The sequence below is a fragment of the Varroa destructor genome, unplaced genomic scaffold, assembly GCF_002443255.2.
Source record: "Varroa destructor unplaced genomic scaffold, Vdes_3.0 BEIS01000004.1, whole genome shotgun sequence".
NCBI lineage: Eukaryota > Metazoa > Arthropoda > Arachnida > Mesostigmata > Varroidae > Varroa > Varroa destructor.
The window spans coordinates 28,304,786-28,329,564 of NW_019211457.1; the positions used below are offsets into that span (position 1 = coordinate 28,304,786).

The 24,779-nt window shown below is 42.1% G+C and overlaps 1 protein-coding gene and 1 long non-coding RNA gene across 3 annotated transcripts; one reads left to right on the plus strand and one right to left on the minus strand.

The window, feature by feature from the left end:
* Window positions 1–357: 357 nt before the first annotated feature.
* On the plus strand, window positions 358–24,779 carry LOC111249545 (uncharacterized). 2 transcript variants are annotated; one of them, XM_086987170.1, is made up of 4 exons: window positions 358–497; window positions 20,295–20,354; window positions 21,206–22,057; window positions 23,161–24,779. In XM_086987170.1, exons 1-4 carry the CDS (start codon window positions 456–458, stop codon window positions 23,347–23,349), a joined length of 1,143 nt encoding a protein of 380 aa, XP_086843296.1. In that variant the 5' UTR covers window positions 358–455; the 3' UTR covers window positions 23,350–24,779. The 2 variants fall into 2 exon arrangements, with proteins under 2 accessions (XP_086843296.1, XP_086843297.1); XM_086987171.1 differs by lacking the exon at window positions 358–497 and adding an exon at window positions 19,194–19,514.
* On the minus strand, window positions 5,165–17,834 carry LOC147756050 (uncharacterized). The gene is made up of 2 exons (XR_015326459.1): window positions 17,496–17,834; window positions 5,165–5,800 (listed from the first exon to the last, which is right to left on the minus strand). It is a non-coding gene; the product is annotated as an uncharacterized LOC147756050 (long non-coding RNA).

Consider the following 24,779-nt stretch of genomic DNA (forward strand, 5'->3'; position numbering starts at 1 on the left):
ACATGCATTGTGCTGTTCATTGATATAGGCCCATTGCCCAGAATCTAAAGTAGTTCGTCCTTCCGGTCGATCCGGGTCACCAGCAGATCTGCTTCATTTTCACTGAGCAAATAAAGCCATCCTTCATTTCGATCAGACACGCCGGCTAACGATTTCAAAACGATCGGCAAAGCGATAAGTGTCAACTGACGCGCACGCTTCTTTAATACCACTTGAGTATCGCTTGCAAACTCCACTCTTAGTAGCTGAATGCCTGTATGGGCATATAGATGCATGGACAGTGGAAAAACTACAAACGATAGATATTTCGTGTGTATATGGACATGTTTTCACGAGGAATCGAAGTGCTTGCGTTGCTGCTCGACTGAAGCCGATCGACATAGCCTTCTTTACCAACTACTGCCTGTCTTCGCGGCCGTTGTCAACTCGTGCTCGCCAACATGTCTCCTAGCTGAATGGCTGTGAAGTCCGTTTCCGTTGGAATTAATCTGCATATGGTAGGTAGCATCTTCTTTATCGAACGCGGTAGGATAACGCGTTCGTGAGTTTATTTGCCGTATAGTCTAGTTTGCCTGTTTTCTTTGACGTTTTAGCATATGTTCTCATATGTGGTATATTTCAAATATAGTTTTTCACCCTGATATATATACATAGCAGAGCGGGGCTTAACTGTAATAGTGAACCAGATATTACGAGCTTGGAGTGATGTCGGCCGTTTATAGGACTGCGCGTAATCTGTAAATAGAAGCCTATTAGACTTAGAAAGGTGGCCAACTCCTCAGCCCTTAAACAGACCACGGAGCATCTTACTGGGAGACGTTTGCTGAAGTATTGAATATCTAGTGCATTGCGACTCAGCATTCTTCGGGCTGATCGTTTCCGTTAATCGAATACTTGATTACGCTATCAAATGAGTATTTTATATTAATGATCACCACAGCCGTAGAAAGATGACATATATATATGTATCCCCTAACGGGATTTTGATTTAGTCTCTTTGAGTTCGTGGCGTTCTAAATTTGTTCAAGTCTGTTGATTGGTCTGACACTTTTTTAAGTTTCAACATTAACATTTTGTACTGTCTCGAATTATTGTTCGGACGCGGCCTATGTTGCATCGTCATTGAAAAACCCAGTTCAGTGCACTTGAAAACTGTGAACTTCAACATGGTTCGGCAGTTCAACTTTCAAGTAAGTCCTAGTGCGCAATTGGTCCGGGGCGAGATGCGCACACGTGATTTCATCACTTTTTTCCAGTCGTGCAGAGGAGCGCAAAGGTCTTTTTGGCCGACTTGAATGTACACATAATATCATGCCCTTGTGAGTGCTTCGGTCTAAAAGGGCCTATGTCTATTGCGTTTCCACTATGTTGATTTACTTCACCCGACAGCATTTCATGTAGACTTTTAGTTGTTTCAGGTACGCCACGTGTGTATCAATGAAACAAGCTATTTACGAAGGACTTTAGCGAATTCGCTTTGCAATCAGTATTTCTATCTATGTTACTGAACCCCCTTTTATAGCCATTGTCGTCAAATGCAACAGATTAGCCTCACAAGCATATGCTACAAATGAGTGCTCCAAGTACTAGTGTTTTTAACATGACGTAATCAGCATTGTTTTCTGGCACAAGATACAGCCATCCGAGATTTCTAGCCGAATAACTTTTTACGGCTCCCTTTTGAGCTGTAGACATTAGTAAAAGTCTATCTAATTCCAGATTCTATTTTACATTTGATTTTCCTATTAACCCATGTCCCGTGTTACATCTTCAAGGTGAGTTGAACGCATGTCGCCTTATCATATCGTTCTTGACTTATCATTCTGTCGTAGCACGCATTCGGCGTCCCGTCATGCGTCTATACCAAACCACCATGCTGTGGCCGTTCTATCAGCTGCAACATGCGAACCTATGCTTGCATCTTCTTCTGGTAACAAACAGTTATCGGCCAACGTAGGCTGCTTTGTTTTTTAGCCTATTTCTCTGTAGGTAAAGCATCCAACGCCAAGGACAATTAATTAATGTAACATTGTGTCGTCCCCGACAGCATCGCGGCGTCGAGATGCTAGACTAGACAATGACGTAACCAAACGAAAACAAATAGCAGTGGTGACTATTTAATAGTAGCAAGTGGGTACTGGCCGAAAGCACGACGACGCTCTACGTATTCATTAGCCTATAACAATAATCTTGTGGGTTTAGCCGATCTGGCCGGTCAGACAGACTATGCGTTCGTGGTGGAGGATGCGTGCTGGCTTCATCGCGCCCAAGACAACTCTGAAGGTCATCCAGTTTTACTATGGTAGAAAACATACAAATTCGCCCTCCTATCCCCTCAGCACCCTACCTTATCAAACCCGTGCGGTGCGCGGCATGACATCGATGTCCACTGATGTTCATATCGGACCAGCGTTGCAGGGGCTTGCTTTCGGATAAGCAGGGCAATCGAGTGTTTCGTTCGTACGCGGGGGCGATCCTGAGCCACTGTGGAGAGCCCCTGCAAAATCAGTTAGCCCCCGCTATTCATGTTAATGTCAGCCGATGATTTACCCATTTGAAGGTTGACTCGCTTAGTTTAAAGGACACTTTAATCCTGCAGTGGCTGTGGCTTTTGCTAATGCCACTTTCGAAAGTACCATCTAGACAATGTGTGTAAAATAACACAATAACAATTTTTATTCTGTCATAGACAAACTGCGCACGCCGCCGATTACGAAATGCGATGCATGCAAAATAGTTGTAGTAAGCGAATCTCGCGTGCACGTCTGATTATATCGGACATCCAGTAGAAAAAATACACACAATAGTTAAGTTTAATTTAAATAAGTTGATGCTCTCGGTTAGTGTAGCACCGTAGTGGTATTTACAGAACTTCATTGAACTTGGATATACAACGTAACATGAAAACAGGAGTAACTCCTAAGCGGGAATTTGTAGGGATCCATAGAAAACTGCCCCATTATTCTCTAACGCGTAGGCCGATCGTGCTTCGAAATTTTATACATAATTAAAATGTAAGACTGCGACATCGGCAAGCGGATTCAACTCATTAGACATTGCATTTACATAAATATACGGCATTTGAAAATGGCCACAAATCCATTGTCTCAGCACTTTTCGAAGACTAACCAAAGCAGCAGATTCGGCCTTTTAACAGCCGGCATAAGTTCGGGCTACTCTTTGCTATAACATTCCACGGCCTGAGGATTCGGGGCAAATAGGTGCACTTGTCAAAGCTCTATATACGGAAAAGTTTTGTAGGATAGAAACGAACATTGTATAGGGCATTCGAGCAGTTCAAAAACCATTATAAATATATAATGCCTTTTGAAGGCCATTGGAACATGAGGAGGCTGCCTTCTAACTGAAGGCTTATGATCACTGGATTGGACCTTGCCAAATCAAAATAATAAGTATAAATAAAACACGAAACGGTTTTCCATGGAAAGCTCCTTTTCGCCATACGGCAGAAAAATGATAGCCTGACCTTAAGTCTGTGTTAAACACCGCCGTTTCTTGCTAAGATTTACCTGTTGCGAAAGGTACTAGGAGTCTTTATAGTGATTCGGTAAAACGTTTAACTGTATTATTTAATTCTGTCTAAAAATAAAACTCGCACGAGGAATTAATCAATTAGTTAATTTTATGAAGAAAAAATGTTTATCTCAAGCATATAATATGCTCTCCTTGTGGCGTCTATATATCTTCTCTTGTTGATTTTCTAAAAAAAATTGGTGACCTCAACCAAATTAGGTAACAGAGGAAAATTTCCATGGCAACTAGCAACTTATGTATTATGTATAGGTACTTGTGCACTACTGGCAGGCACTTAACTTGAGGAACAACATCCGCCCGCCTTCACTTAGAGATTTCTCCTCAAACACGGTACATTAAGTTTAGCTGGATAACTTTGGATTACGCATCTGCATACGGTGATATTGTAACTGCCCGTACTGGTGAATTGACAGTTCGGGAAAGATCATACAGATAATCGCGCTCTAAAACGATCGATAAGCTCCAAATTTTGCACGGCTCCAAGATGAACTTAGTCATGCGTTTCTTGAATGTAAACTTCTGCTTAGCACCTCTAGCACAACGAAGTTAACGAAGCGTTACATAGCGGCGAAACGTCGGTCACGCGGTAAATTACGTCGGGAAAATTCCACTTACATAGATTTCATGGGTACGTAAACAGGGCTACCCTTTTAAGATAGCAAATAAATCCTCTATACCAAATATACCGAAAACAAACTTATGCGGACCTAATCAGACTTGGAAAGCTGAATTCATTTTGATCGGCGTGTACAATACATAGAAGATTTACTTTCTTGTGGGTCATACTTACGTCCATTACTTTTTTACAGATTTTTCTTTACAGATTCCCCAGGTACATAAGCCTATAGCTGAGCTGTGGTAGATATTTGTTTCATATAATATAGTTTATTTTGAATGTTTTTTGTTGTTTTCTGCAAGCAACCTTTTCTGTTTCCTAAAGTACATCGATACAAAAATATCGCGTTGAGGAGAACTTCAATTTACTTGAGCCATATTCAAGTTTATTGTTACAGCTGCATCTTAAATGAGCCATAGCAAAGGCTGTGGCTTAACTGTACCCAGCTAAGAATTATGTTATTTAAAGGATCAATGAACAACTCAAGATAAATTAGTTCTACAGGATTGAAATAAGTTACCTTGTTTTCCTTCGGGTCAGAGTAATTCGTTTCTCATTATATTTAAGCTGTCATCTAAGATGCCGTCTGCGTTAATGTAAAAGTTCATGCTAATTAAGTATTTTCATCAAAAGGTAGTATATATATGTCACCACTCGACCTCTATATATATAAGCAAGCTGTTCTGTTGGTTTCTGGCACCGTGGTTCTGATGATCGAAGCAAAAGGTAGCGGTAAAAATGCTTTTATCTATGAAGTCCGTTGAAATGTCGATTTTATGTTTCTATCTTTATACAATATATACAACGAAACCAGTAGGGACTGTTTTCTGAAGATGAACTAAAATTAACATCTGGTCAAAGAAAAAGGGCTTTTAACGATACAAAAAATTATGCCATCATCTGTCAAATGCGCTGCGTGCTTGAAGGACAGTGCTTGCCACATTGGAATTAGTTCTTCAAAACAGAATCCTAGACTATGTGAGACTCCATTCGTCTATCAACGACCCATTTTATTTGTTAGATAAATAAATATATATATATTAACAGATGTATATATATTGAAGCGAAACGTTTCATTAAACTTCCCCTGTAAAGTCGTGTTTTACTTTTATTGGAAACCCTTGTGCTGAACAGCGTACTAACTGTAGTTGCTTAACGCAATGCGATGAATGATGATACAAAGCGGCACGCCAATGAGTCCGAAACGACGGCCGGCCCGGATTCGCTTGTCGCGATTCATACGCCAGCGTTCGTGGCAGAGGTAGCTATATCGTCCGGCGATTTAAAATCCGACCATACATCGCTGCCCGCGTCGGTGATTGCAGCTTCCGGCAGGTGGCTACGGTAAACGCGTTGATCGACGGTCACTTCTTAGTAGCCACTTCAGTCTCACTCAGCTGGGCGTGCAGACTCGATGTTTCCCATTCAGAAAGCGGGTTAGCAAAGCCCTTGACGAAAATCTCAGAGGCGTAGCCGCACAACAATTAATTTAAGCAACGGCATCAGCGTTTCAACTGCTTGATAGTCGTATTGTGGAAAAGTGTATGATAATGAGTGAAAACAGGCCGCTGACACTGCTACAGCTGTGATGTTAGGGTCTTTATTCGGTAAGAAAGTTTAGCTGTCCATCTGAAATGACCAAGTAAATGGAAATCAAACGTTAAAGTAATGGCAATGCTTATGATAGGTTTGGGGTGGGGTGTCGATATGGATGGTCTTTGACGAGTCTCGGTTGCTCTGCCGTTATCCGGCTTATTCGCTAGTTCAACGTTGACATACTCTCTGTAGCTCCCTCTGTTTAGTGTACACAGATTTATTCCCGAGGTTTCGGGGCGATCTGAAAGACCTTTGCGCGGAGCTTTCGACATATGCAGTACGAATAGCAATAATAACAGCTGTAGCGTGTCTGGTACTCGTCTCAATAGCTCCGGTGAAGAACATCGTCAGCATCAGTGACCGCAGATCTCGTGAATGGGCACGTGTGTTGATATGATTACTGAAATAAATCGAACAACACCTGAATAGCAACCAGTTAGACCCAGCTCTGCAGACCCAAAGACAGCGACAGCCACACATAACAACCTTAACCGGAGTAATGATAAATAAAAGAAAATAAGCGAAACAAATCATGGCGTTCTTTATTACGCTCTTCTCCGATAGGGAATTACAGTAGCTAGGCCGACGCGCTTGCTTCGCACGTATGAGTCAGTCTGTGCCTTGAACGCGTTCCTGATGCCACTCCGATTTTCTGTAGATTCACCAACGGGTAGTTGTCCACTAAATAAACATTACTACGAATAGTGATGCGCTTCAGGTGCTGCTCTAGAATTTTATCTGAATGTGTTATTATAGGATGGCAATGGAAACCAAGTAACTACGATACAGAACCACGTCTTGCTTGAGTGGTGATCGTTATTACATCGATACCAATTCAGCGGTCAAAGCCAAACTGAAACCCAGCGAAATAACCCCGTCGACTTAAATAAAATATTACTCACGTTTCATTCAATATCTTCTTCTTTTGTGGACTAGGGCAACGTTATGTTATACACGAAACTATTCATCTATGTTTTCCTTGATTGAAAAGCGACTCGGGCTTTATAGCCATCACTACGAGTCCAGATTACTTTATCGCTGAAGTGATGGCGGCGGTTCATTTTTGAAATGGTGCTACACCTACCGCCATAAAGCCTGGCCAAATAGCTGTTAAAGCAATCCAGCTAAAAAGTTCCTCGTCTAACTTCATCACTATCGCCGCATCAACACATAAACATATGTAGGTCAGGAAAAATAAAGGTGTAACTTATTTTCTAAGCCCATTTAGTAACCTATTGTTCAAAAGTATACACAGAACACGCCTGATAGTCAACAAAGGCATAGCCATGTCGACATTCGTCTGCTTGGCTAATAAATCTCTGCGGTCGATCTAAACTTGTATTATTCTCTTTGTCAATTTCGTTGACGCATTTTACCTGCTCGATAATGAGTAATATGTAATTGTATGTAGATCGCATGTAATCTGAACGGTCCCATAGAGCCACTTAAGCTATATATATAGACACATAGGGGGCAAAAGATTCTTATCAGCCTAAAATGAAGTCACTTGACGGTTTAAGAGTATGAATTTTGAATCTGTTCAGATTGCCAGGAGGATAAAACGTTGTAAGAGGGATAAGACCAAGAAAAGCTGGGTGAAAACACCGGAAACTTTCGGTCCAGCGTGTCGGACGTTTTCCCAGCATTCAGGAAGCTTTTGTCCCATGCTATATACATCTAATTAAAAAAAACTTGTGCTTAAATTTACTTTGACCGTATCGTCTCGTGCATGAGAGTCATTCTAACAGGATTCATACGGGGCTTTTGACACTATCTGCAACCGGTGCAAACATGACGTCGTTCCTTAATGAAAACATCTTCATACAATTCATGATGCGATTCAGCTGTCGGCAGGTGAAGAAAGGCCTTTTTAAGTTTAGGATTGTCACTCAAGGCAATTATTAGATAAAAATATTGGTTGCATAAAACGTTGAGATTGGTTATAAAAAAAAAAGATGATTTAAGAATGGAGATGTCGGACTTCAAAAGAATATTTTGTAGCGGCACAAGTGTCCGATAGTGTATATAGTTCCTCTATAAAGAACTTTGCGTTCAAAATACAGATTAAATAGTTTCACCAAAAGTAAGCTTTAAGCTAATATAGTTTTCGATCGAAGTGCGCAGGAGCAAAAGTTACAACGATGACAATTGTCTCAAATTAGGTTTTTTTTTTCCGTTATTTAAAGCGGTCAGAAAGAGCTTTTCATTTGGCCTAAAAGAATAACATGCTTCTTTAATTGACCCTTTTTAATTGACAAAATGGAATTTAATTTTACGAAGAACCTAAATTTAATTTTGTTTTTTTTTTTGTATTGTCGCCGTAATTTTAGTAGAAATGTAACACGATTTCCTATCGAAAATTCAATTTAGGTTTAAATCAAAAGAAAAAAGAAACATCATTGATAAAATCTAAAGTAACCAAACGATTTTACGGAAGTTTGTCTTTATTATGATGCTTGAAACACACTACTTGTCTAGCGCCATAGCAGCTTAAGGCAAAACATAAAGCCACTTACAAAGTATTTCTAAGAACTCTAATTGATCCTTTTGACAGTATTTCGAAGTTGAAACAATCTGTTACGAGTTTGTTATTAGTTTTTCAGTGAATAGTTAGAACAAGTAGTTTGTAAACGTGTTGAATTCTGTCTTCCATTACAGAATGCAATATACTATATATAGTTGTCTTATATAAACAATTCGAAGGTTCTGTTTGCGACAATCTGCAGCTGTAGGAGGCGAACGAAAATGCGTCCACTGTTCACTCAGCCGTAATATCTGAAGATGTCTAGATGACGACCAAGTTGAAAAGTGTTTGATAGTAGTCTAAGATATAAGATATAAGATGCCTATATATGCAACTGGCTAATCACCTCGTAGAAAATGTCTGAAAGAACCCAACTTAAAATGTTTAAGGCAAACGTGGTATCGGGGGTAGCCAATACAAAAGTTTGTTGAAAGCAGTATGATGTTATTTTTTGAAAGCCCAAAGTGAGTATAGTTTCGTAAAGAATACTTAGACAGGTACCGTTAGGATTTCGGGTCGGGTGCCTCTATGCTACACGATTCATCGAGTTCGCGTAATTTGAGTAAAAACGTGAGGCTTTTATATTAATGTTATAGTAATAATAATCGTAGAAACGTGATTATTTTTATTATCCATTGGAATGTTCGAAACGCCATCCCGTAGTTTTCGTTGTTAAATAGAACTCTTCACTTACTTCAGTTGAAACTTGAAAGTTCGCCGATAAAACTCTGATCGCAGGCGTATAGAGATTTAAGCAGTTGTTTGAAAAGCGGATTGATTAATCCTTGGCTAGCAACGAAAACGCGATGGATTAGATTCAGTTTTACAGATAACTAATAACGTCCAAGTGCCAGGATGTTATCTCGTTTTGTCAGGCAAGTTTTTCATATGGACTTCAAGTGTAAAAAAAAAAATTAACTCAGTCCTCTTATTTAGGTTCATTTGCTTACGCCCTCAGGTAGCTGCAGTAGCCGTCTGATGCTTAGGACAAATATCTGATAGTTAACGTACTGATGAACTTGTTTACTTCGAAATTTGTTTGGTCATCTGATAGAAGATTAGAGGATCAGCATGAACTACCTAATAAGATAAGATAAGGTCTTCCTTAACATAATTTTACATTTGCAGACAATCGATAATTACGCTGACTTGTTGTTTATAAAGAAATGCATCTATAATGATGCTTTCAATGCAAAGTAAAACCAGAGCAAGATCTCTATATAATTAATTTAATTCAGCTCTGAGCATGTTTATAGCACTGTTATATTTTGATCATTCAGTATCGCTCAAGGTTACCTATTTTTGTCCACCATCACTACTTTGATCTAATCTATTACATATAGGTTACCATTAGACCGCGAACATCACAAATTAGATCAGATCTCAGAAAGGGCTCCTGTCTTTTCCCGAAGCGTTCCCAGCTATAATAACTCCGTTAATAGGATTCACAATCAATATATGCTACACTGCATTCTGTTACAGTGCGGCATCTGTAATCTGCAGTAGAAAATTGCCATTAGTCACTGTTGTGTTTATGTGGTAGAAATTACAGGTGTTACAGCCATATAAAGGTAGCACGCCGATTGATGGCTCGACTGACATATAGATTCAATCCTAACGTCTTTCAAAGCGCTCATCTTTTTGAACAAATAATCAAACAAAGAAGGAAAACCTCGACATCGCCTTTCGTACCACAACCATCCATCTACTGTTGTACGTATATAAATATTGATGTGATGAAGGCGTTGGCCGAAACACTGACGGCCTTCACGACGGGGGTGTTGTCGGCCGCTAACAACTATTGGCTGTTGTTAGATTTAGCGTTAAGCACGACGCAGGTGATTTGATCGCCATTATAACCTGACAAATGGCTCGCGTGGAGTTGTAGGTAAACAGACAGGTCACGGGCGAATCGGCGACTGATGAAATGAGTAAGACAACCATGGATGGACTATGAGTGAGCTTGAATAAACAGAGCAATCAAACGAAAAAGTGCTCCTATCCTATCCTTATGGTAACTAAATAGCTTGATTCTTGATGACTATCGAGTGGATAGGACTGACTGTCAACAGCCAGTGAGACTAAACAGGCGACCGCACTGGCAAGACAAGCTCACCACGAATCATGGTAGGCTCAACATGCTCGCTGTGTATTTAAACAGGGCAGTTACAAAGAGATTAAAGTGATCTTTTAATTTATCTAGAAGCGAAGAATGCACTGTTTCTTTTCAGGGGCAGTATAGCCTTCTACTTGGGGTAACTGACCTTATTGAAGGGTATGGTTCAAGTATTACATTCGAGTTCTTACGTAGTTTGAACAGAGACGTCAAGCATCGAAGTTGTACGTGAGTTATATGTTGGATATATCTAAATTGTGTTACCAATAACCGCCGCTTCTACCGGTCTTTCCAAGATGTGAAGGCTTCCTGCGAAACTGCAACTTACGTGTTTGCCCGAAAAGTAATTTCACTCATTTTAAGTAGACACACATAGCATGAGGATTGAACGACTTATAATAGCATCTTCATTCAAAGTAGATCACTAAGCGTATCCTTATTTCGGTAAATGTCAAAAGCATTTCGACTCGTCGATAGGGTCGAAATGCTTTTGACATTTCCATCCATCCATCCATCGCGATAGGCGGGTTGCGCTAATAGCCTCCAAAGGGCGAATGCGTAAACGTACAAATATGCTTACCACCTCAGTACGGTTACCGGGTAAATACACACTCGGATGTAATACATTGGGCTTCCCCGTAACACCTAAGCGTCTCAAATTCCTTGCGCAACGTTCTCTATGGTAATAATAAATGCTGAAAGTTGAAAGGGCTACGCCCCCGACGGGGGCGTAACCCTTTCAACATGGTGCCAGGGAGAGTGTCTTATCTAACGCAACAAATCTGCCGAAAAGATGTCGCGCCGCTTATCGTTATGCAAGATCTGTGTTTCAACGCCAAAATACCTTCGCTTCTGGAGGTACTACAATCTACGATGTTATAGAAAGCCTATGTAGCACCTACCTTTTGTACCTGAATTATTTAGGATATGCGAGAATATCATTCCAAATATTTCCGAAACTCTGAAAGTCGGGCGCTCTATACGACTTATACATACGACATTCCATAAATCAACACATTTAGGTTTATATAGAAGGATCATATCGATATATATACGAAACTGCAAAGCTCAACAGGAAAAAAGGCGCACATCCAGCTTGGCTCATCGTCATGGATTTACATCGACACAGCAGATCTCGTTTTCCCGGTAGCCTGCATCTCACTGCCGATATTGCTAGCCGGCAATCCAATGTCATCGAAGAAAAAAAGCCGACTGTTTTTACGTTACCGGCCAAGTAAGCGTCTCCGTTACTTAACCATTGTCTGTGCTCGGTTATGTTTAGCACACGACAACAACAACGATAACAAAACAGGGACAGCAGGTGATGCAGAAGCTGACGAATTCGTTCAATGTATGATCAGCTACCGGTATGGCAGCTGTACGCAATTGGCAACCACATGGCGTTCGTACAAATAGTGATGACGACGACGACGACATCAACAACAGCGATAAAAACAGGTGAAAAATATTGCTAGTACAAAACAAAATAGTTGGGACTACAATATCAAACCTCATCATTAACGTCTCTGCCAGCTAAGCGATAATTTGAGTGTTCAGGTCCGATTGAAGTTCTAGTGAACCGGCGCCAGGCCCCTCGTGATACCCGACCAGCTGCATAGCCACTGTATTTGTGGGCATATTTGATCCAAAACTGAACGAGAAATTACCGCTGTATTTCTTCGACTGCAATGTCAGCCTCAGTTTGTCCTACCGCGATTGTGGCCCCTGAACGCCGACTGAGTAGTTACTGAACGCTGAGCGGTGCTGCGAGCGAATGGGTCTGCGAATATCTTGCAGGCGATCGTGCTAGCTTCGTGTGCTACTGACCATCTACGTGTCTATCAGTGAGGGCCGAGTAGAGGGGAAGCCTATGGCGTGGCCAGCTGTAGTAATTTGTTCTTGCTGTTGTTGTTGTTGCGGCAGGCGTAGCAATGATGGTTTTCGCCGCTCGGCTGATCTGCAGCAGCCGTCTTTCGGGGGCCGGTTTGGGCTTGTTCGGCGCTCGCCTCAGAAAGACGTCACCGACTTTGCCACCACCAACGCCACCGGTGCTTGTGCGAAGGGGCAAGAGTGCGATCTTATTTAAACGGCGCAGCGAGCATTGCCCCACAGTCGACGAAGCGAAGAAGCTGTTGTTCTTCTCTGGATACACGCCCCGCGAAAACACGAGCCAAGGTAGGCAATCGACCGATCGCTGGATGAGGTTTTAGTACTTCAATACATCAATGTTTATGCTATGATCTGCGAGTGACGGTACTTCGTAGATTGAGTACATGCGGGACTGTCTAAAAATGATGCGAAACGAGTGACTTCTAGTCAAGGTTGCACGTTGCCAAGGTCACCTCTATGACCTTGGCAACGTACGTCGCACAGTGTCCCTATAGGAAGAAGAGATCTCGCCCTGAAGGTGGGGCCACCCAGGCAGTCCCTACTGACTGGTGAACCTAAGCTGCGTTAAAGTAGTCAACAAAAAAGTTTGAACGAGAAAGAGTTCGAGTGAGAGTACCGGCAAACCTCTGAGGACGCGAGTTAAGCAGAGGCTTTTGCTGGCGTTGCTGTTCAACCAGCGGTGTGCTTATATCTGTGCTTAGTTTTTAGTGCGTATGTGTTTGTGATAGGTATACGCGTCCGGGGCCGATTATTGCTGCTGCTGAAGAACAGCTGTTTCACTTTTGGGCAGTGTTCTTTTGTTGGTGCTTACTAACTGACCCCACTCACTGACAAGGGGTGTTGGCTACAAACCATAACCCACAGTATCGAGTAAATATTGTGGAGTTGCTAGTCCCCTTAAATGGACAGTTAAATGTTTTGACGTGTGTTCCGCTAATTCACAACAGGAGCATTAACGAGAAGTATAACAAAGTGTAGAAAATGTAAACATGCCAAGTGACAAATTCAGTTGGCTTTTCTAAATGTAACCTGTTTCTGAACGAATCACGAGGTGGCCATGGGCGTTTTCGGTCTCCTCGGCAGCAGACTACATTTCATATAAATATCTCAAGGCAAGCTGCAACCGAGTGTAGGATACGTTGATGCCTGTTCCGTTTAGACAGGTACTACATTCTGGCTTGCTAGAGGGCTGTCGCGTTTTTGCTAAGATTGCCCGAGCCTTCGGAGAATTTTGACACCTTCCATTTCAGTGGTCTTTCGGTGCGGAGTGCAGTCCTCTAAGACCCCTCTCCCTAACCTCGCTCAGGTATAATGAAGCACTTGTTTTCAAAATAGCAGCTGAACACAAGTCGGAATATCGTCTTGTCCTTGTTCACCTTCGGTCGGAAAAATCATCTACCGGTTTTGTGGTGTCGACCTTTAGCTGCCAAGAAACGTCGCAAGTACACGCATGCGACCGTCTCTCAATCCTACAACGTTGCCTTGCTTCTTTTTGTCCTCTCCCATCGCAGCTTCGTCCCCAGATAAGATTCAACAGTAGGCAAGAGGGCCTGCTTGCCTGTATTGCGCTTCTCGTGCTAATCGGGCAAACGAGAAACGAAGGCATTTAATTTGCTTTATAGTTGCTACTGGCAGTCAGCGTCTAACGAGGAAGGCAGACGCAAGCTGGAGATGCAAGAGACGTTGCGACACAGCGAACAGAAATCCCGTTAACGCTCTCATAATCTTTTGTCGCCGTCGTGTTCTCTCTATGCATGCTCACCAATGTCGATTTGCCTTCGCTTCTGGCTAGAGCAGCACGCACAATGGCATATTTCGGCGGCGAAGCCGAAATAACGTGTTAACAAATCCCTTGAGTAGATTCTATATCTAGGAATAGAAGTAATATGACAGCAGCTATAGTTACCGCAGTCGTTTGCCACAGTTGAAGGTGCCAGAAAAAGCTAAATATGGTGGTGGAGACGAGTAGGCTATCGTGGTTCTTTTACGGGGCGGGGGCGGGGGGGGAATTGATAGATTCAGGGGCAATAATGAACTTGAACGTTAACAGTTTCTTTTGGCATACCATCTACCCTGTTGGGCCGTAACAGAAGAAAACGGACGCGCACTCGACTACTCGATTAAATTTCATGCTCTATGAGCTGTACCATGTTCTAAGCAACATTGTTCGTGTTCTTGGGAATGCATTAGCCAATCGACACCATTGTCGTATTGTATGGCTCCTTTGTCGGGTCGGTAATGGGTCAGCCTGAAGCGTAGGGTTGTGCGGTACTTTCTCAGTGTTGAGTTGATGTTCGCGGTAGAAGTTATCGGGTATAGGACTCGGGTCTGACACGCTGCAATTGGGGGTGTAAGCGTATCGTCCGATCGACAATAAAACAGTAACGTGGGTTAACTAATAGGCCAAACTAGCCAAAACGAATAATTGAAATAAGTGGTGTTATCTAGCTGTCGCCTGGAACCCGTAATGTGCTGTCGTTTCGGCATGACGTTATTTCTTTGAGCAAATGTATAATCTTCGTAGTTCTTTCGAAGCTTGGCGTTACAGTGTTCCGTCCTACGATACGTATGCAATCTCCTAAGTATCAAAATCATATTTTATGTATATTATACGAATCGGAATTAATTATTGAAGCAGCGGCGGTACGAGACTTTTACTTCGATAGGATTTTCGTCGACGTTTTTTATTTCAACAATATGGAGCCGATTCGTATTTTATTTGTGACGGCACACAATTGAATTTCCAACGTGTAGCAAATGTATTTACAATTCATCATTCCACCCAGTGACAAGTGTCATTGGTGGAATGACATGAATTACAAGGTAACATCTCTGACGCCCCGGTGGGTGGCATATAGCGCTGAGCTGTAAAAAGCCCGAAGAGAAAACTTATGACATCTAGTTATGTATCCATGATTTGCCTTAATGATTTGATTTATTTTGTCTTTTGTAGGTAATCTCCTTTATTGTGTCTATATTGTCTACGATGTATGAGCACTGACTTCGGTGATAGACTATGTGGGACTAAATACGAAGCTTCAAGTATCACGCCGTACCGTTTGAAACCATATAGCCATTGTGCCGTTGACGGCGTCTGACAGTTACCGTTCAGTTCTGAGTTCCAGAATGGATAGAATTCTTCTACAAAAGCGTTCATTCTGCGAGTAACTGTATGTTTTTTCGAATGCACATAGGAAGTTATTGTCCGGTTCGACACTTGACCCAGCACGACTTCTCCCTTATCCGCACTTATTGCGCGTAATTACCATAAACTTACTGAAAAAAAGTAAAGTAGGCGGAAAAACGCGCCGTGAACAAAAGATAAAGGTGAATTGAGAAAAGAACACGCAACGCGTGTCCCTTTCCAAATGCATCTAGCAGTCGCAGAATCACCCGATAACAACAAGAACTTACCTCGTTGGCCTAATTGCTATCGCTCAAAGCCGGCTCACATTTGTCGATTTGGCCATGCCGACCAGAACTGCTAATAACTGCCAATAGATTTCAGATACGTCAAGTCGGTACTTGTAGGCGGTACGAATCAGACTTCCTAATTTGACTACTCATCGATTTTGCAATATAACACTATAAGCAGTACCACTCCTGCCAGCAGCTGAATCATTGAAAAGCTTGTTAAGCCATGCTAAAATGTTCTATAAATGACTACATTATGTATGTGGGTGACGCCGCTTCCATATAATACTGAGTCAAGACCCTTAGGCCGGATGAGTAACATCATCGCAGATCTCTATGAAATTGTAGTGGTCACAATGTTATTTTCAACGACAACGTTTCGCTAGCCGAAAGCCTGTGTTTATCATTAACTATGGGATCGATTTACCACCGCTACCGGAGCGCAGTCAAGGTCAGTGAAGGCCGCTATTCAACTGAACTGGCAGGGGGATTATTAGATATCGCTCGAAATCGCATGCCATCACAGTAACCGCACCGCTGTCCCGTTTGCCGTTCATCGCTTGCGTACCACAAGGCCCAATCCCTGTTCCTAATATAAAATTGCATTAAATTGGGAAAGTTTTTTTTTTTAAATTTGTTCACTACAGTGAGGCATACTTACGAGCCTACTAAGGCTGGCGATTATGAGAAGTCAACTGGCAACAGAGAGCTGAACACAGAATTGGGTCTCGACAAATCGCTAATTGTGGTTCGTTTCTGGTCATGAGGAAGAGTGATCAGGCTAACGGTTATGACGAAGCGCTTCAGACTTCGTTGACTCCCCAAAAAAAGCGTATCTCCAGAAACAGTGTTTCAATCATGTCGCGTCAGTACGTTTCGAGGTTTCTATCATTAGGTCCGGCAACGGTTAGTGGCTAGGTGATGACGGCTTGCGTGGTGATATTAGTTAGCAAAAAAGACAAGAGTCGGTCGAATAAAAGGAGGGCCACGACCTTTGAAGGTTTAGCTTTGCTAAGAGCTAAATAATAAACTCGAATCGCGAAATGCACACGCTCACACACGCGGTTCCTTCACGCTTGGCCTAATTGTACCCGTATACGTAGAAGGCAACTGAACGCAACACCAGCAGATCGACGCACGATTTTTTTCTAGTTAAACCTAACGTCAGTCGATAGTATCCTGTGACCCAGAAAATAGTATGAGAGTAATATATTTTGCTCGACAGACCCCATATAAGCATCACGTTTGTGCTAGACTTTATTGTGCCTTTGAGCAGAGTTAAAAAGAAAAGCGCAGCAACCATGTGCCTTTTGTTAACGTCGACATAGCATTGGCCTTCTACGGTAACGCTAAACTTTACGGAGCTTCTCAAAGCTGACAGTATGTCACGTTTGTTATTTGTAGAAATAGTACGTTGTTACGACAGTATCTAATATTTGGCATTTAACAAATAGTCATTTCTAGTCCACTAACAATGATGAGATAAATCCGTGCAGTTATATGGAAGCTCGAGCAGGATCTCAACAAATCTATAAACCGTGCTCTATTGTGTGACCCATGGAGAGAAAAATGGTGTAAGTTCTATCAAACACTTTAAATAGTTCGACAAAAAAATATTTCATTACCCGTCCGATTCCTACACCAAACTTACGATTATAGTATCAGTATTAATCAGCGGTAATTTCATCCGGTCACACACCCCGATGCACAGCCACTCATAAATACATGAATACCATACGCAAGAATGGTAGCGTCTACGACAATTACGGAAAGGTACAACTTACGTGCCTGGCCTGTCTGTCGTGACATCATCCAGTGCTACGGTTGCTCTTCTTTCACCGATTTAGACATTAATGAATTTGTGATTGAATAGAAGATTTGCAGTCTGCTGCATTGAATGAGCGGTACAATCATGCGGAAAATCGGCTGTATCGACATTCGGTAAATATCTCGTAACGACCCAATGGCAAAAAATGGGTCTACATCGGATCCGTAACATGGCACCGTAAATATGGCAGGTAGCCAATACTCGAAGACCATAGAAATATGTTCGTTTTTTCATTACTTCTTTTTCGGCAGCACTTTCAAACACGTCCTCGCTATGTTTACGATGAAATGGCATTTTTTTTGCAATATTTTGATGTAATCAGATTTAATTATAGGCTTCTTTTCCTGATTGTAACGGGCATGAGACGTTACGCGGTCATGCTCATTGTGCGTGTTTGTGTGGCCAACGTCAGCGTATATTTAAGGACTTATGAAGTAATAGGCTATCGTTGTCTAAATAATTGAATGGTAACTCTTCTATCTCTTCTTCTCTTCTGAGAATAGGGCAACACTGCGTTACCGACATAACCCGCAGTAGATTTGTATTGCATTAGTAAACTGCCCGCGAAAACTGCTACTGACGGGCGAAAACAAACCAATGGGAACTGCTTCAACCTTTCATAAATAGGGGGCAATTAATATTGCTATCTGTCCCTTGGTTATAAACGTTGTCAATATATACATTGATGGTTTAGCAATTATGATCACAATGTTGATGCTGAGAAAGCGGCGCGCGTCCAAAAATGTTTGCCTAAAGTCTCAGCGTTAAATGACGATGATAATGGCGATTGTTATTATTGTTCAAAGATGATTTTCCGAACGGGTTATTGATACGATACGGTTTTTGTTGAATCATTGCTATACGGAAAACGTTGTATCGTAAACACGTGAACGAGTTAGCTATTATGATTGACTGCATCGTATTTACGATATCAAGCGCTTATGTCGTAAACAAGGAAAGTTATTTATTACCTTCATTATATGGCTCGGCGCATAGTACTTGAGACTCCCTGTATACCAACTAGGTCGTAGTCCTACCTTCAATTGCGGTTTTTTCCAGCGCTTAACAATAGACCAGCATTGTCATTCAGTTGCGTTGTGACGCAATGATGAAGACTTCCCGACTACTTCACGTCCGATGATTCTTGTAGCAGCAATTCAAATGCCTTAAACATGGATATCGCCTCTGCTACATATAACGCTGGCATTGTCTTCGTCGTTTCACCTGCCCTGTCTTGTGTCTTCGACCGCGATCCGCTCGGGGGGGCTCAGTGATGACAATAACTCGTGCCAAGATCAATAACGACAGTGTTTATAGTCCATCAAAGCGTAACACTTGAAGCATGCCGAACCCTGGCGCAGCCAGGGTCCGTCAGCTAAACTAAGAGGTCCGAACGGGGAGCAAAACGATCACCAGTTTATAGCTGGTTATTGCACACAGTCAAATGCCAGTCCTGTCAAACAGAATCAGGAGTGGCGGTAACGGCAGCTGTGCTTTTAATTCGCTGTGTCAGCTAGCCATGATGCTCATCACTGAGGTGGCGGTGGTATTAACGGCGTTGTTTGAGCGTAAACTCGACCTGAGTCGAGTTTACGCTCAAACAAAAAATCGAGGTGATCTATGGATTAAATGGTGTTACTTTTTATCCCGTTGCACAAGTCCGCGAAACATACAGACGATGCACGCAGCTCTTCACTGCAACCGATGCTGAAATAACACGACACAAGAAGAACGAGGCAGATGCTGTGAATCCAAGTTTCCTCAAGCTGGCCATATTCCTATGACGGGGCAGTGTGAATAAATGTGTACACTATGGGCATTTTAAAACACGCTACTTGTCATTTTTCGGGCTGATACTCATGTTGCTGTTGAGAGCCACACTTATCCAGAGGTGTCAGCAAGGGAATACTTGGATGCTCACGCAGCGGAACTAAAACTTACTATCGGTTAACGGCAACTGAACGGAATCCTTCAGGTAAAAGCTACTGAAAAAATTATGTATTTTTGTCGATTCGTCACTAAAGCAGCTAAAGGAATCCAAATTGTCCAATATTGCGGTAAGCAATGGGCGAAAAGTTCTTTATTGAATTTTTCTTTTGATCATGGCCCAGAAAACACCGTACGATGGTACTGTTTTTATTCAATGGTCTTTTAATTAATTTAATTAAATGGTTAATTGCCATACGTGAGTGACAACAGTGCGTAGTTGTCCACCATCATTACTCATAAAACTGTTCGACTTGTATACGTCTTAAAAGATACAATATTCTGTGAGGTGATTTCCTGCTCATAGCATGTACGGTCTGTGTTCTTGGATAATTGAACAAAACGTTTATCAGTTGGAAAGTGATTTTGGTTCAGTTGGTAACTTTAAAGTTAAATATTACAACTGTGAAGTTTGACTGTGCAAAGACTTTTATGTGCTCGTTTATCGCGGAACTATTTTTTTGGCTTTTTTTTTTTTATTGAAATTTTCTAAACGTGAATGCTTCAAACAGAAGGCGCACATCATTACGATAATTCAAACGTTTCCATACACGCGAACGAGTCTAACAGAGCGCCTGGCCCTTTTCATATTCTTTACGTTTGTAAAACACGTACTTTCGAACCTACATAAACATCTACACAGATATTCATGTTATATTTACATCGAATTGTGCTCCTTTTTCGTTGTACTGCATTGTGTCTGTATACGTGAGTTATATGAGATGTGTTTCTTACCGTTGTCGTTTTACGCTTCTGCTTTGCGTTACAGATGAGGTTCGCCCTAGTCATCGTACTGGCTCTCGCCGCCATTGCCTGTGCCGAAAATAGGGTACGAAGATGTATATATACGTTTATTGTCGTTAGTCCATTGTGCATAGCCCATTCCTCTAATATACCTTGCAGCTCGGGAGATGCTTAGATCATTCGTGGCGGGTCGGAGTAGGGCTATTTCCCATTCACCACTTGCTCCGTACTCCAGCAAGTTTCGCTTATCCTTCGATACCCTTAAAGATACTGGCAGTATTCATCGTTTATTCTGTATAGATATCTCTCTATCTCATGGCGACATAACCTCCTGCAATGCTCCAAAGCCCTCGTCACCATTCCGGAACTACGCCAGACGTCCAAGGGCCAGCGTAGTTTTTCTCCCTATCTATACGTCGTCCTTGTTGGGCTACCGTGTACAACCTTACGACCCTAAGCTTAGGCTTAAAAAACCCGTGTTCTTTCACTTTCATGCCTCCTAGTTCTCTAGCAGCGACAGGACTTGATCTGAGCAAACGCAACGCGAATAGCAAATATTAGGAAGGCGATTATTTTTAAGTCTATCCATGCGTCGAACTTCCAACTGTGACCGTTAAACAGGCACACAACTCCATCACTGTCAAAGACGATCTTTAGAGTAGGTTCAATTTTCAGGTTCCAGAAGCCGTTGTTCTCTCAAAACGTTCAACGTCGCTGTACATGAAGTGCTCAAGGCTGAATGACTATACCAGTAAATGCCACGCGCGGATTATGTGTTCCTGCCCTGAGACGTTTTCCATATAAGCTATAATTCTGATACAAAGAAAAAAAACATTTACGTTTTTTCTTTTGTACTATACTGTGCCATACTCCAATTTGATCTACTTATTCCCTATCTTTAATAATTATTGTCTAATCTTGCTTAACTTTCCGTAGCAAAAGCGGCAAGCACAACAGCAGTATTACCCCGCGCAGGCTCCACAGGCTGCTCAGACACAGTCATCGCGATTCGGTCAGGCTCAAGGACAAACTCAATACCAGCAACAGCTTAGCTCGCAGTACCAGCAGGGTCAACAGTTCTCTCAGTTTGACTACCAGCAGCAGGCTCAGGCACAGCCTGCTCGTCGGCCTGCTAGCCGACCGGCTGCCCCTGCTCGCAAAATCACCTCGCAAACGTCTCAAGAAGAGGAAGAGGAAGAAGAAGCAAAGCCCTCCCCGCTTGAGCTGCTGCTCGAACGTTCGAACTTCAAATGCGACGGAAAGAAGGACGGCTACTACGCTGATACGTCCGTAGAGTGCAAGGCCTTCCATTACTGCATTGGAGGAGCAAAGAACTCGTTCATGTGTGCTGAAGGTACAGTGTTCCACCAAGTCCATCTGAACTGTGTACCTGCCGATCAGGACATTTGTGGCTCCTCGGAAAAGTACTACTTTGTCAACGACTACCTTAACAAGGAGCTCGAACAACGTGGACCTAACAACACCATCCTCTACGCTGATCGTTACTATCCTGAGGGTTTCGTCGTGGGTGACCCTATTCCTCCCGCACCTCAATCAGCCCCTGCTCCCAGAAGTCCCGCTTTTGCTCAGCAGTACGAGGATGAACCTGTGTCCCGACAGAGGTCTGCGGCGCGCCCCATTCCGCGTCAAGCCACCCCCGCCGGAGTTACCTACCGCCAAACGGCTGCACAACCCGCTGGTCAAGCAGCTTACCGACAGACTCAGCCGGTGACCCAGGCTGCGCCTGCTTACCGACAGACCCAACCCGCTGGTGTGACATATCGCCAGGTAGGATAATTCAGTTGTGAAATAATCTCTAACGCTAAACAAATATTAAAAAAAGAAGGGCATAAACTTAGACAAAAAGTTATCCCCTTAATTTATCGAAATTAGTATAGGTAAGCTATAGTGCTTAACGGAAAAGTAAGATCAGAGGGCAACCAGAAAAATATCAACAATGTATAAACCCAACACATTACGCAATGTGATATAGTTATATACCTTACAGTACGCATTTTCGATGGTAGCCCATAAGATTTAGGTCATTTTTCTTACCACATCCCCCATTGTAGGCAGGTATATACACAGAGTAGCTACTGCGCACTCTTTGCTATACGCTTAATACTAAATAAATTGCTCGAATTTTACGTTCAGTACTGCTTTTTAGCACTGCTTCAAACGGCGGGCCCTTTCGAGCATAGAGTGAAGCGTGTGGTTTTGAACCTAGACAACCTCACCCCATGTACCTAGGTTTAACAATCTGCGTCAGCATATGTTGTTGTATTGCAAAGAGCGCTGACGTAATATTAAATTTCGGCTTTAATAATGTTATAATAACTTTAATTCGTGGATTCGCAGTTCAGTCTATCCTTCTATTTAGTAGAGGACAAGCGTAGTTAGGTTTAATCTCGTCCTGCTAACAATAGGTAAAGGATTACATATCTTATCCTAGTTCGGTGTAAAATCACTGGCGTAACCTGTTAGCCAAAACAGGTTAAAAGCTGAAGGGGAGGGGAGGGGTGGGTTGCAACGAGATTTTTTTAGAATATACCTGCCTAAATCAATTAACTCTTAGCTACCTAACATTTCCGCATCGACGTGTGACAGAGCTGATTTATGCACTTTTCGACTGCAATTTCTAGCCAGTAATATGTGCATAGAATAAATTCAAAAAGTATTACCACACAAGTCGTGCTCAGTTTCTGGAATAAACCCTAATGGACTAAATACTTGAATCCGCTATCTGGAAGCGTAAGAGAACATCATATATTTCGCGTTTTTTTTCGTCACCGTATAGCTTGTTTTTGTTTCAATTGAATTTGTTAGCCAACTTCAAACATGTGATAAGGCTTATTGTTGATAAGAGAGAATCAATATTTGTCCGCTTTCAGGCCCAGCCTGCTGCACAGCCGCAGCCTGCTCAGGCCTTCGATCCGTATGCCCAGTACCGTGGTGGTCAGCAAGCTGCCAACGGACAAAACCCCTACTATCGATCTGCAGCCGCCTCGAATCCTCAGGCTCAATACCAATACGAGGATCAGAGCTCAGAGGAGCGCGGTGTGAAGTACGACGATGAATAGAAGTTTTACCCCAGAAAGCTTTGTCAGATAAGATAGTTAAAGTATCATAGATACCTAGAAATCTCCTATCGAATCCAGCAAAGCAATCCAAATCTCATAATGGTTGTAACTTGCAAAAAATCATTTTCACCACCATTGCAACGTGACGATAACAAAAAAAAACACACACACACACGGAGAGATTATTTAGAAGACAAGGCCAGCAAAAGCGATAGGGTTCAAAAATGAATTACTGAAAAAGCAAGTTTAATTCGTTCGGCTCCCCGAGATCCCACAGTATGTGCGCCTAAACTCTGTACACGGCCCGACATGCGATCGTTAACCAATAGAGATAAATATTCGACACATCGTTATGACAAGAGACTGTTCCTCTCGAAAAGCCCTCAGAGGGCTTGAAGGGCTAGAGAGACAAAGAAAGCGGGAACGGAAAAGAGCAACAAGCTTGTTTCAGAAGAGAACAGGTTCCGGAAATGGAACTATACCGCTGTTTCTAACTTCGCTTATATACAAATGATCGAATACGGTCTCAGAGTTATGGCGAAATAAGGAATCAAGTCATGACAATTATTTCATCAGATTTTTCCGCCTCGCAGAAAATAACTAAGAAGCACGAGTTTTACGAAATAACGGCAGAAACAGCGAACAGCTGTAATAAAGATGATACCAGGTAAAATCGGAGACCAAAATACATACGAACGGATGCTGCCTGCTGAAACAATTTGCACGAAGCAGCGTTGATAGTATCGGCATCGGCATATGCGTCATTTTTAATTGCGACTTTTTTTTTGCTACTTCATGTTATATTGTGTCAATACCGAAAGGTTGAAGAGGTGATAGCGGAAAACAACGAAATACGAGGATACGACAGGACGAACCGACCCCGTGAAGGTGATATGAGGTCGTCGACGATTCGAAAAAGAGTATATATGTTAATTAATAATATTACACACGGGCACGATCGTAATGGCATAGGCGAGGCGAAAGAGTTACGAAAAGACTGTCGATATTTTACTAAAAGAATAGGCGAGTGTGCCAAAAATGGTCTTCTTCCGCTGCAGTAATGCCGGTGATACTACATGAGAAAGGCTATCGCGACGTAACACCCGCTTGCTATAAGTGTCTATGAGAGCTGGAAAACTCTATGGAAATATTACCGATTGAGCTATTGCAAGATAGTTGAACTAGCTCAGACTAGAAGTTGGTATTAAGTAGGATGTACGATGTGGATTCGAAGTTGGATGAAGGAAAATAAACTAAAATAGACTGAGGTTGGACACCACATAATAGTTAAATCTATTATTAGAGGAACAAAAAAAAAAAAAAAATATATATATATATATATATATATATATATATATATATATATAAAGAAGATGAAGATGGAAATACCTAAATATGTACAAATGGGTAATAAAGCGTTTTTTAATGGA